This window comes from Triturus cristatus, chromosome 12, assembly GCF_964204655.1.
Source record: "Triturus cristatus chromosome 12, aTriCri1.1, whole genome shotgun sequence".
Taxonomy (NCBI): Eukaryota; Metazoa; Chordata; class Amphibia; order Caudata; family Salamandridae; genus Triturus; species Triturus cristatus.
The window spans coordinates 8,159,650-8,171,917 of NC_140595.1; the positions used below are offsets into that span (position 1 = coordinate 8,159,650).

At 45.9% G+C, this 12,268-nt stretch overlaps 1 protein-coding gene across 3 annotated transcripts in view; it reads left to right on the plus strand.

Moving 5' to 3' along the window:
* Nucleotides 1-12,268, plus strand: part of ABCA7 (ATP binding cassette subfamily A member 7) — a 194,185-nt gene that overhangs the window by 157,292 nt on the left and 24,625 nt on the right. For 2 of the 3 annotated variants that reach the window (XM_085638576.1, XM_085638577.1), the window contains exons 42-45: nucleotides 2,565-2,685; nucleotides 4,252-4,314; nucleotides 9,797-9,903; nucleotides 9,997-10,138. In XM_085638576.1, the coding sequence (XP_085494702.1) occupies nucleotides 2,565-2,685; nucleotides 4,252-4,314; nucleotides 9,797-9,903; nucleotides 9,997-10,138 (433 nt within the window). Of the gene's footprint in view, nucleotides 1-2,564; nucleotides 2,686-4,251; nucleotides 4,315-9,796; nucleotides 9,904-9,996; nucleotides 10,139-12,268 lie in introns of those variants that run through there. The other variant, XR_014972219.1, reaches the window with a different exon arrangement.

Below are 12,268 nucleotides of genomic sequence, written 5' to 3' on the forward strand. Positions count from 1 at the left end.
CGTGGTTTTTAAAGCGGCTCGCGAGTTGATTTTGGTGTCCTCCGTGTAGGACTTTCTCCAAAGCCTTTCTCGGGCTTTGCATTGTTCCTCCTCATGTTTTAACTTCTCACTAAACCAGGGTGCAGGCAACAGAGAAGGGCCTCAGCGCTTTACAGGGGCAGGTAAGCTTTCTTCTATGGCCTCGATAATCCAGCATTGAGTCTGATTGTGGTCTAAGACTGATAGTTGTTTTATATCCGGCTTAGTACAGTGAAGTAATTTGTTAAAAGCAGGGACATTCAACTTGGACCAGTTCCATATTTTAGCCGTGGACGTGGGATGCAGAGGTGCATGGCCAGATGCAACTCTGACCGTGTAAGGCACAGCAAAATGATCGGACCAGAGTAACGGGCAGGGAAGAGCGGTGACCAAGTCCGATAAGTTTGAAAAGACGGGGCCCAAAAGGTGCCCTGCTGCATGGGTGGGAGTAGAATTACACACATTCAGATTAAGGACCCCCAGATCCTCCATAAAAGGTGAACTCTGAGTACATTTGGGCTCTTCCAGGTGGAGATTAATATCACCCAATAGTGTGAAGTTGGCTGATTTTAAAATATGTGGGGCTACTAAGTCCGGAAAAGAGGAGCACCAGGTTCACGCATAAGCAAGGGGTCGATACACCAGAGCGCCTGATAATGTAAATGTAGGTCTCAACAAACGTGTAAAAAGCAACGCTTTGCAGGCAGGAACAGGAAAGTCTTCAATTCTACACTGAACATTTTTTTGGAAGACATGACCTGCCTTGTCTATCTCTCCTGACTATAGAGAAATTGGGGGTTGGAGGGGCTCAATCACACCAGGTGAGGATACCTCAGGAAGCCAGGTCTCAGTAAGAAACATAGCATCTGGTTTCAGGTCCCATAAAGAAAATTTAAATATGTTGCTTATGTTTCATTAGGGACTGACAATTCATGCTGAAAAAGTGAAATTCTGCAGCAGAGATAGATTCACCTGGTGGTATCGAGATAGGAACAGCCATTCTGGGTGGAGTATCAGGGCTGGTAGCAAAAGGTGAAGCGTAGCATTGTAAACATTACAGATTAGTGACTGTACAAGTAAAATGTCATCCACTGCAAATTAAAGGACTCACCCAAGGAGCCAACATCTGGCAGTTAGAAGAATGATCCGGCCGTAAAGCTTTAAGTTGGTTTGCAGAATAGAACTGCCTCTCTAATAAAGACCGGCCGGGCACAGGTGGGCTTACCTGAGGCGCGCCAAAGGCAGCGCACATGGTACGCGCATCTGCTGTGCGTCTGCTCCCTGTCCATCTTAAATAGGGCCGTGGTGAAGGGGCTAGACTGCAAGCAGCTTCATGTGACGGCCCCACCAAAATCTCCATCAAGGTGGGAAACAGCACTTAAATGCATGCTTTCCTACTGCCTAATGAAAAACATAAAAGGCCCTGATACCCCCAAAACACACTTCATCCCCAACACAGTTCCCAAACAGATTAAAACCAATTATTAAAATAATTCGACCAGTCAGTGTCAGAAAAAGTGCAGAAGATGCCAAGAAAGCGGTAGCTATGCTCAAGCAACTCCTACCTAGCCGCCGTAGTTTGGAGTTACTTCTTCCTAACTGAAGGAAAGTGTTCCTGGCTCAAATCAAGAGAGGTCATGATGGGAATGTGTGGAAGATACTGTGCTGGAGGCGAATGTTAAAAATAATAACTTGGCTATCCTGAAAAGGTAAGTGACTTTCCTTGTGGGAGGACCAGTGTTGCAGGTAAATAGTGTTCTTTAAATGTTTGCATTTAGGGTTCTCTGTTTCCTGCATTGAGGGTTGAGGTCCCCCTCCTGCTGCAGCAGTGCGTAAGATTCCTCCACCTCCTGCAGCAGTGCGTAAGATTCCTCCACCTCCTGCAGCAGTGCGTAAGATTCCTCCACCTCCTGCAGCAGTGCGTAAGATTCCTCCACCTCCTGCAGCAGTGCGTAAGATTCCTCCACCGCCTGCAGCAGTGCGTAAGATTCCTCCAGATCCTGCAGCCATGCTTGAAGCTTCAGCAGTGCCAAGGGCTCCTTCACCTCCTGCTGCAAAGGCGATGGCTTCTACACTTGGTGCATCAATGGCGGTGGTGCCTTCCCTTATTACAGTGATGGCTGAGGTTCCTCTGCCTCCTGCAACAATGGTGGTGGCTTCTTTAGCTCCATCTGTGATGGTGGTGGCTCTTGTACTGCTTGCAACAATGGTGGTGGCGGCTCTTCCGCCTCTTGTACCGATGGCGGTGGCTCTTCCGCCTCTTGTACCGATGGCGGTGGCTCTTCTGCCTCTTGTACCGATGGCGGTGGCTCTTCCGCCTCTTGTACCGATGGCGGTAGCTCTTCCGTCTCTTCTACCGATGGCGGTGGCTCTTCTGCCTCTTGTACCGATGGCGGTAGCTCTTCCGTCTCTTCTACCGATGGCGGTGGCTCTTCTACTCCCTGCAGCGTTGGTGGTGGCTTCTCCACTTCCGGCAACAGTGATCTCAGATATTTTCTTGGAGGATTCCCCATCTCTGATGTCCTCCTTTTCTTCTCACCCTCTAGACCCATTTCTTACAAGCTTCCCCCTCTAGCCGAGGAAGATGAGGATGTGGCCAGGGAGAGAGGAAGGATTACGGCTGGAGTGATGCACAGAGATATTCTAGTGCTGCGAGACCTTACCAAGGTGAGTGGAGCTCCCGGATTCCCATGCGCTCCCTCCTGTTCGCATGCACGGTGTCTTTTTTTTAACTCTTTTACTCTTCATCTCTTCTTTTCTTTCTCCACTCTCGCTTTCTCAGGCTGTGTCCATCCCTCTCTTTTTCTGCCTATGTTCTCCTCTCTCACCCAGGCCTTCACACTTGTAAGTCTGGGTCCTGTGTAATGTCCTCCATTCTGTGTGTTGCATATGAGCTTGAAGTACTCTAGCAAAATAAAATACGGCTTTGTTCTATTGTAAATGTACCTACATGAAATAGCAAGAACAGCCACACATTGTACTCACTTCTTTAGTGCTCATTTCTTTTCTCACTTGCATCTTTAGTCATCGTTTTTCAGATTCTTCTGTTTTTATCTTGCTCCCATTATCTTTTTTTCTCTCACTCTTCCTTGCTCAATCCTTGTGTCTCTCTACCTTGGTTTCTGGCTCTCCATCCAGTTCTCTAATCCCTCTCTTTTCCCACTTTTTTGCTCTTCTCAGCTCATTTCTTCGCTTCAGCGTGCTTTTTCTGTTCTGCTTTCAGGTCTGCCTATCTCCGGGTTCCGACATCTTCAAAAAGAGACATTACTTCCCTCCCAGTTCCACTCTGGCATTCTCTCTCATTCTTCACTCTGTTGCCATCTCTGCCTCTCTCCCTCCGTATCTCACTCCAGACCCTCCACTCTCCCTGTCTGCCTTCTCTCTAGCGGTTTTTCTCATTTGTCATTCCATCTCAGTGTCAGCCTCCTGGATTCTGCCTCTCTCTCCCTCTCCTTCTCCTGGTGGGTCTCGCTCAGTTGTCACTCCTAGTCTGTTTCTTCCTTCCCCACTCTGTCTCTCTCTCTCTCTCTCCCTCTCCTTCTCCTGGTGGGTCTCTCTCAGTTGTCGCTCCTAGTCTGTTTCTGCCTTCCAGACTCTGTCTCTCGCTCTCTCTCCTTCGCCTGATGTGTCTCTCACAATTGTCGCTCCTAGTCTGTTTCTGCCTTCCAGACTCTGTCTTTCGCTCTCTATCTTTTTCCTGGTGTGTCTCTCTCAGTTGTCACTCCTAGTCTGTTTCTGCCTTCCAGACTCTGTCTCTCGCTCTCTATCTTTCTCCTGGTGTGTCTCTCTCAGTTGTCACTCCTAGTCTGTTTCTGCCTTCCCCTCTCTGTCTCTCTCTCCCTCTCTCCCTCTCCTTCTCCTGATGTGTCTCTCTCAATTGTCGCTCCTAGTCTGTTTCTGCCTTCCAGACTCTGTCTCTCGCTCTCTCTCCTTCTCCTGGTGGGTCTCTCTCAGTTGTCGCTCCTAGTCTGTTTCTGCCTTCCAGACTCTGTCTCTCGCTCTCTCTCCTTCTCCTGGTGGGTCTCTCTCAGTTGTCACTCCTAGTCTGTTTCTGCCTTCCGGCCTCTGTCTCTACTTCTATCTGCTTCTCCTGATGTGCCTCATTTCCTTCGCAGGCTCTCAGTTGCCCTTATCTTTTCCGTGTCTATCAGTCCTCTCTTATAGCGTAGGATCAGAGGCTGTGAGTAATGATTCTCTAGTATGGAGCCAGCTGATGTGCTTTGGTTTCCTCAGGTGTACCAGAGGAGGAAGAAGCCTGCCGTGGACCGGTTGTGTGTGGGGATCCCACCAGGAGAGGTGAGAGCGTCTTGGACAGACTGCTGTGCTAAGGTGCACCCAGCACACTGCATGCACAGGCCTGTCGTGTAATTCTCCAAAGCACTGGAAGTCTCACCGCTCTTGACGTTAGGCTGGTTGGATGTTATTTCCCTACTTTGGAATGAAGATGAGTGCTTAGAAAAAGTTGAGCGTGTTATTGTAAGGAATTGGAGTTACTTTACAGCTTTAGACATGTCTTTTAGTTTTGTTATGTAATTCCTGCTTTGCCAAGACTTTCAAGATTTCAGTGTTGTTCCTTAAACCCTGAGAAGGTTTGCTTGTTTGTTTCGCTGGTATATGTCGATTTAAGGATCCTTATTTACCTAACATTAGCATCAAAGGTTAACCGTTTTATAAGGGTTCTTTATTTAGATATTGCCGTTATTCACGTGACTCTGAGCATCATCTATTTTACCAGCCCACAGCCTCTGTCTCCCAGACAAGGCTGAAATATGTCTGTGTGGAAGATATTGTTCTGCGACCGAGGCCTTGTCGTAGTTCCACAAAGACTCGAAGAGCCGCTCTGCCTGTGCTTGAGTGAGCTGAAGCCCCACTCTGTCCCCGAGAGGGCTGTGAAGGCTCAAACTGTTTATTTTGAGAAAAAATAAACCTTATGCCCCACGATGTCATTAATAAAATGTGAATTGACTTAGATATTCATATTCAAGCCTTCAACCGCTATACTTTGCCCAAGCATCAGCTTTTTAAATGAATACATGAATGCATGGACTGGAGGAAGACTCTCGCAAAATATGATGAATGTGGCACCCGTTGTTACGTGATAAGAAACATAAACGCATCAACCATGTCCTGAGGCATCAATGAGCACATAATATAGGGCAGGCTACAGGAGGCTCCTAAGAGACGTCGCAGGCAAAATGTATCCCACCAAATCCTTTCTTACTGACCGGTGGTCCTCAGAGAGCCCTTGTGCGAATCCCTGTGAACAGGAGTTATCAGAAGTGTCTGTATTGTTCGAGCTTGTGAATATCTCACCGTCCTGTGGATCAATATTGAGCTCTCGGATACTGGTTCTGGTCATTCATTTATCTCATCCCTGAAAACTTCCTCAGATGGGTACATGTCAGTTTCAAACTTTGACGCACTGTCTTGGCTTGTGACGGGGTGTAACAGTTTTTTTTGGGGGGGATTCATTTTCTGCTTGTGAGTCTTTGTCTTGGCAAGAACGATGATCGTGACGCTTGGCCCTCCGACCTTTATCTGAGCTCGACATCCTTGTCGTATCTTTTAGTGAACTCTGCACATTTGGCCAATATCTCTACCTGTGGGTGACTCAGGCAACCGAGCTTTGTAACGCATTGGGATGAGAAGGCCCTTCTATTGATTCCCCTCTGTGGCGGACTTCCATCCCCGCTGGTTTCAAACATCGCTCTCATTCTCTTCTCTTTTTCTTCTATTAGCGAGAGGGTCCGACTCTTGGATCCAAAGTCCCCATGAACTTGCTACTTCCCTGTGGGGCTGGGATGCACCCTATTGTGGTTATGGCTCTTGTCTGTATTGCCACTTCAAGAAGGCCTCTGCTTTTTTGTTTTCATTGAAATTCTTCTGTTACGCACGTGGGGCTGAGATGTTACAAGTCGATGGGGTTTCTTTGTGGTTTCTTGAGCAGCCAACTCTTGTAGCCTCTCACTGTTAGTGTCCTTTGGCCCTTTGTGTTTCAATTTTTTTTTTAAATGTATAAATAGAAGTAATACATATATTATGATTACTCTATTTATTATTATTCAATAAATATATAAGAACATTGTTATATATAAGCATATAGCAAAACTTTCTGAATAATTAATCATATTATATAATTTAATAAATATATAAATGCAAGGACAAATATTTGGATTTAGATTGAGGCCATAAATGATGGAATCAATGGGAGAGGGGGAAGTGAGGGGTAAGGAAAGAAGGGATCACAAAAGAAATCGATAAGTGAAAAATGTACAAATATGAAGCATAATACAATATGAGTATATTCCAAGGAGAAGAAGACACACTAGAAAAGCAATGCGAGTAGGTAAAAGGTGAATATAAGGGTTAAGTAATTTCATTTGAAGTACATATATATAAATGTATGAGAGGACATTCTAAAAGATAGATAAGATAAGGTAAGATAAAGTAAGATAAAATACGATAAATACTTACCATAACATAAATTAATTAGGCTGATTCAAAGAAATAAAAAAAAGGAATATTCTGTGACTTAAACAAAATGAAATGAATTACATTATGTTACAGGTATATCAATATATTGTTACAGGACCAAGGAAGATGAAGTAGGAAAAGGAAATACGAGATAAGGATAGAAAAAGAGAGTGAAATGGATAATATAGAGAAATGTACAAACAATAAATGAAAACGATAGGCATATTGTGGAGAATGTAAGTGTAAGCAGAGAAACACATGTATAGTACATTAAAAGATACAGAATTACATGTAAAGGTTCTGGTGAATAGCTATTAAAAACAACAACAAATAGTAGATAACCTCTTCCGTGCTCAGGACGGCCTAAATATAATATGTGTTAAGGTTTAAAACCACCAATAATGAATGAGAATAAGAGGAAGTAGAAATGAAATTACTGTGTAGATGGGTCATTAACATTAGCATCGGTATTTGAAGCTTGAAAAGGTGACCATACTCGAAGAAAGAGATCAGATTGATCCTGTATGTTGTATATAATACGTTCGTAGGAAGTTCTTAGGATCATGGCCACCATCCATGTATCTTGTGATGGTAGTTGAGGCGATTTCCATTGCCGTAATATACAAATTTCGGCTGTAGCTAAGGCTGTGTGTAAAAGTCGGGCTTGTGGCTTAGAAAGTGATTGTGATTGACGTGTATCATGCAGAAGAATGGTAGCATGCGAAAGTGGAATTTGTAGAGGCATCGTGGAACGTAAGGTTTTACCTACATAGTTCCAAAAGGGTTGGATCACAGGACATCCACAGATGATATGAGAAATGTTACAAGACGTGCTATCACATCTCCAGCAGTTAGAATGGGGAAGCAAGCCAGCTTTATGCAGTTTTGTTGGTGACCAGTGCCAATCGTGTAAAATCTTGAAAAAGCAAAATTTCAATCGTACTTCACGAGCACCCTATTGAGATTGCTAAAAATGTCAGACCATTCATCATCGGTACAAGAGACCGATAATAAGGTTTGCCATTTAGTACATAAAGTTTGCAATAAGGGTTGAGAAAAAAGATGCAAAGTGAGAGTTTGGTAGAAGCCAGATGTAGCTCCTTTCATCTTACCCCAAGTGTGGAGATACGTCACAATTGGAGAGTCAGGTAAGAGCCATGGTGGAGGTCCTAGACTTCTTTGTAAGGATTGTCGTAACTGGTTATACTTTGAAATTTGAATATCAGGCAAATGAAATTCATCCTGCAGTTGGACAAATGATTTAATCTTACCGTTTGAATTTTTTTTATATAGGGTGGAAACACCTGCTGCTTCCCAAATAGGCCAAATTGATTTTCTATTAATACGAATTGCAGAATTATTCCATAATGGTTCTTTCCTATGGAGACGAGGATGTGAGCCCAGTGTCTCCTACTGAAGTATTGTCTAATTAGCCATCCATTTATAACTTCCAAACACTAGGTTTCTACCTCATTGAGGCTAACATACCATACACACAGAATGAGTGTTGGCAGTCTTCATAAAATTGAACCTGCCTAATATGAGTAAACCCAACGCCTAGATCGACATATAACAGTCAACATGTAGATTACAGTACTCTTTATGCCGCCCGACCATCTATCTCCGCCATGGAAAGGGGAAAGAGGAAGATTTAGAAAAAAAATCATAAATCAACCTAAATAAATAAATAAACCTGACAAATCGGAGGATTCAATGGATTCCCCCATCGACTGAAATTAAAGTAGAGGCAATTTTACGCGGGAGACCGCTAGAATAAAGTAATTTTGGCATAAAACAATTCGGTGTTATGCCACCACAGTCATGCTTGTTTGCATGTATGTTCTGAAGGTATTTATACAGCTTTTCTGTGCGCTCTGCCATGCCTAAAGAGCTTTAGGTGCGGCCTGACTGCACCCTTTATAGCGCTTTAAACCTATCTCGAAACGGAATAGCTTTGCGATTTGAGTCAGGGGTCATTGCGCCATTTACAGCGCTTGGTTGAAAGGGTGTTTGTTATTCCAATTTGGTCTACAGGGGACATGTTGGAGGTGCTGTGTAAATATTTGTCACTGTACATACGCAGTAACTGTTATGTGCTGCGGAAGGTATGTCCTGTGATGTTAAAATGATGGCCTAATTTATCTGTTCAGTAAAAATACCCCGTCGGTGAATAGTTTTAATTTGGGGTAGCTGCAAACGTACATGATATTGATTAAAATTGGCTGTATGTACAATGAGGGGCAGATCACCTGAATGTCGGTCGTTGCAGTAGTTCCTTTCACCAACAAGCATTTGCAATGCAATAGGTCTCACATTTACGCGAGTTTAAGCTATTGGCATTGTGAATGACAATGCCTTTTATGTATGTTTTAAATGCCAGCCTCCACTGACACTGACACTGGTACTGGGGGCCTGGTCAGCAGTATTTGCATTTACTACCAGGCAAAAGTGTGGGGCGGGGTGGTACTGCAACAAAAACACAGTTACCTTTAGTATTTGTGAGCTCTCTATGCCTCAGTGATGTCAGTATGTATGAGCTCCCTATGCCTCAGTGATGTCAGTATATATGAGCTCTCTATGCCTCTGTGATTTAAGTATGTATGAGCCCCCTACGCCTCGGTGATAGCAGGCTATAGGATCTCCCTATGCCTCAGTGGTGTCTGTATGTTTGAGCTTCCTTTGCCTCAGCGGTGTCAGTATGTATGAGCCCCTATGCCTCGGTGATAGCAGGCTATAGGATCTCCCTATGCCTCAGCGGTGTCTGTATGTTTGAGCTTCCTTTGCCTCAGCGGTGTCAGTATGTATGAGCTCTCTATACTCAGTGAAGTCAGTATGTATGAGCTCTCGATACTCAGTGATGTCACTATGTATGAGTTCCCTACGCCTCTGTGATTTGAGGATGTATGACCTCCCTGAGCCTCAACACTGTAAGTGTACTGCTTACACTCTATGCCAGGCTTCTACCCTTCTTTTACTAGCATCTCTGCTCCATGTACCTGGGCGGTGTCAGTATTGTGAACTCTCTATGCCTGGGTGGTTTCAGTACATATGAGCTCCCTATACCTTGGCAGTTTCCATGTGTCTGAGCTCCTTTAATTCCCTATGCCTGAGTCATGTCAGTGTGTGTGAGCTCCGTATGCCTGGACAGTGTTAAAGTGCCTCCTCTAGTCTATGCCTGTGCAATATGCCTCTGGTCCCTATTCCTGTTCAGTGTGCCTAGGTCCTATGCATCGGCTGTGTCTGTATGTTCCTGCGTTCTGCAATATTGTGCCTGTCTCACTAAAACCCTCTCACTCTCTTGCAGTGTTTTGGTTTGCTGGGGGTGAATGGTGCCGGGAAAACAACCACTTTCAAGATGCTGACCGGAGACACAGAGGTGACACAGGGTGAGGCGACCCTGGTGGGCCACAGGTTGGTTTGCATTGTATGGAGATTTTGTGCCAGCCCCATGGTTTGCAGCGCCTCTACTGCTGCATTCTCACTTGACTGTGTCTGTCTCCCCAGTGTCCTGCGTGAGCTGCAGTCGGTGCATCAGAACATGGGCTACTGCCCACAGTTTGATGCAATCTGTGATCTGCTGACGGGGCGCGAGCTCTTGGAGTTTTACGGACGGCTACGAGGCATCCCAGAAGATGAAGTACCCAAGGTAACCAGCAAACATTCCTCCCTCTCAAAGTGTTACTGAAACAGACTCTACTCTCCAGAGTGGGCGGCCAGGAGCAGTGGTGAAGCAGAGATGTCCATCAGATAAGCATAGAAAGTGAGGGGTGACCTAAGGCCCAACCAGCATGGGCAGTCCCTGCCACAATGAACTCCAACACCCATGCAGTCCGAACAGTACTTGCAAACATTGAAGTCACAGTGCCATCGACTAAAGAGGGAGACCTCTACCCCTATCTAGTCGCTCCTCTCCCTGCTTGAAGATACACACCAGCCAATCCATCTTCCTTTGCCCTGGAGATAAAGACCCCCAAACCCCTTCCTTCCCTGGATTCTATTGATGCTCAAGATCAGCGTGAATGTTACTTGCTGTATTGAGAGCAGACTGTGTTACGGTACAAGATGGTGCCGACATTCCAGTCTTTGACTTCAATCCGAATGATAGGGAAACCTCCTTTCAGATCCCCTATAGTACGTACATGCTCGTCGATGCTCTGCCATGGCCAGGGTGCCAGGCAGCAAGGGCAGTGAAGTACCACCTGATGCATCACTTGTGCAGTTTCGTGCTGTGCTGGGGGAGACATTCTAGTTCTCCTGGTGCAGCACTATCATCATTGTTATCAAGCAGCTGCTGATTAGTTCTCCCTGAACTCTGGCATTTCGTTGATGATAGAGGTGAGGGGTGGGACTGCAGCTTCTGTTGTACAAGATCAGGAAACCCTGCTCTTTTGTTTTTCCGATTACTGCTTCAGAGAGTCTGGTGACAGCCAGCTGCAGGAAGCGCACACTCCATTGTGGCCTTGTGAGTGTTCTACTATTGAGACAGCCCCCTTGTAACCTGCTGTGAGAAGCATCACTCAACACAAAGACTGTGTCTGAAGAGCTCTGCCCCAACCAGTTCAGACGTTGGATGCGGTGGATCCACATCCGCACTTTGTTCCATTTTCAAGTTTTTTATGACCAAAGAAGAGAGTGTTTCAGAGAGTACTCAAAGGACTACTGACTGACCAGGGCTGGTGTCGGCCTGGCAGCCAGATTCCTTGAACTCAGGGACTTCACCTGAACTCTGAACTACCAGGTTGAGGAGCTGAGAATCTTCCTAGTGCCTAGAAGCCTGCCTGCCTCCGAGAGAGGGTAGGAGTTTACCAGGTCTGGCAGGAGGAGAGACTACTGAGGAGTAGTCATGGTCCCGGCCTGAGGAACTTCCAGAGAGAGCTAGAGTGAAGCAAAGAGCAACCATTGCTGCAGATTCTCTCCTGGTCTCTCTCTGCGGCTCCCCGTGACAACCATGAAAGAGTACGGATATCTGTACATTGGCTCAAGGCAGCCTGCATGTGCCTGGCCTTGTTTCTTGGTCTATTTCTGGCTTTAACTGCCTGCTTGTGCGTTGGCTTAAGGTGGGTTGCATCTGCCTTGCCGTGTGTATTGGCCCGGGGAGGGGCAGCACTACCTGCTGTTGGCGTTGGCATCCTGACAGTCCAAGGCAGCTGCACTCGGTCAAGACACAAGTTGTGCCTGACGTCCATGGTGCCCATTGCTGAGGCCACACATGATTATCACCGGCCACCATCTGTGGTCAGAAGCCACTGCGAAAACACCAAGGTGAGTGCGGGGACTAAAGTCTATCTTTCTGTCCACTCTATCGACGGGTAAGAACTGGGTAGACAACGAACTGACTGCACATTTGACTTGTGGGAAACGTAGTTTGCTCCTGAGCCTTCTTCATGCTCTACCAAAGCAGGCCGGGGACAATCTTAGACAGGGTTACCCGGGTGGGACAAACATGGTGAGGAGGGACAGGTTTTAGCGCCCAAAGTGAGTTGAGATCAGGGGCATCACCCTGTATTTGCCATTGATTTATGTAGCATTGAGTACACCTGTGTAATTAAAAGTGCTTATTTCCAAAAAACAAGCCGTAGGCTGGGCTTTAAAGTTACTGTTTGTTGACAGTCCGTTTGTGAGCTTGTGTCCCCACGCTACCTCCCTGGGTAGCCTGTGATTGCTCTTCCTCGCTACCGGGAGTGTCAAGACAGAAAGGGTTGTACTTGTCCCAATTTGCACAGGCATAGTACAGACCAGTGGAAAAGGACCACAACCACCAAGGCTGGGGCCCAGT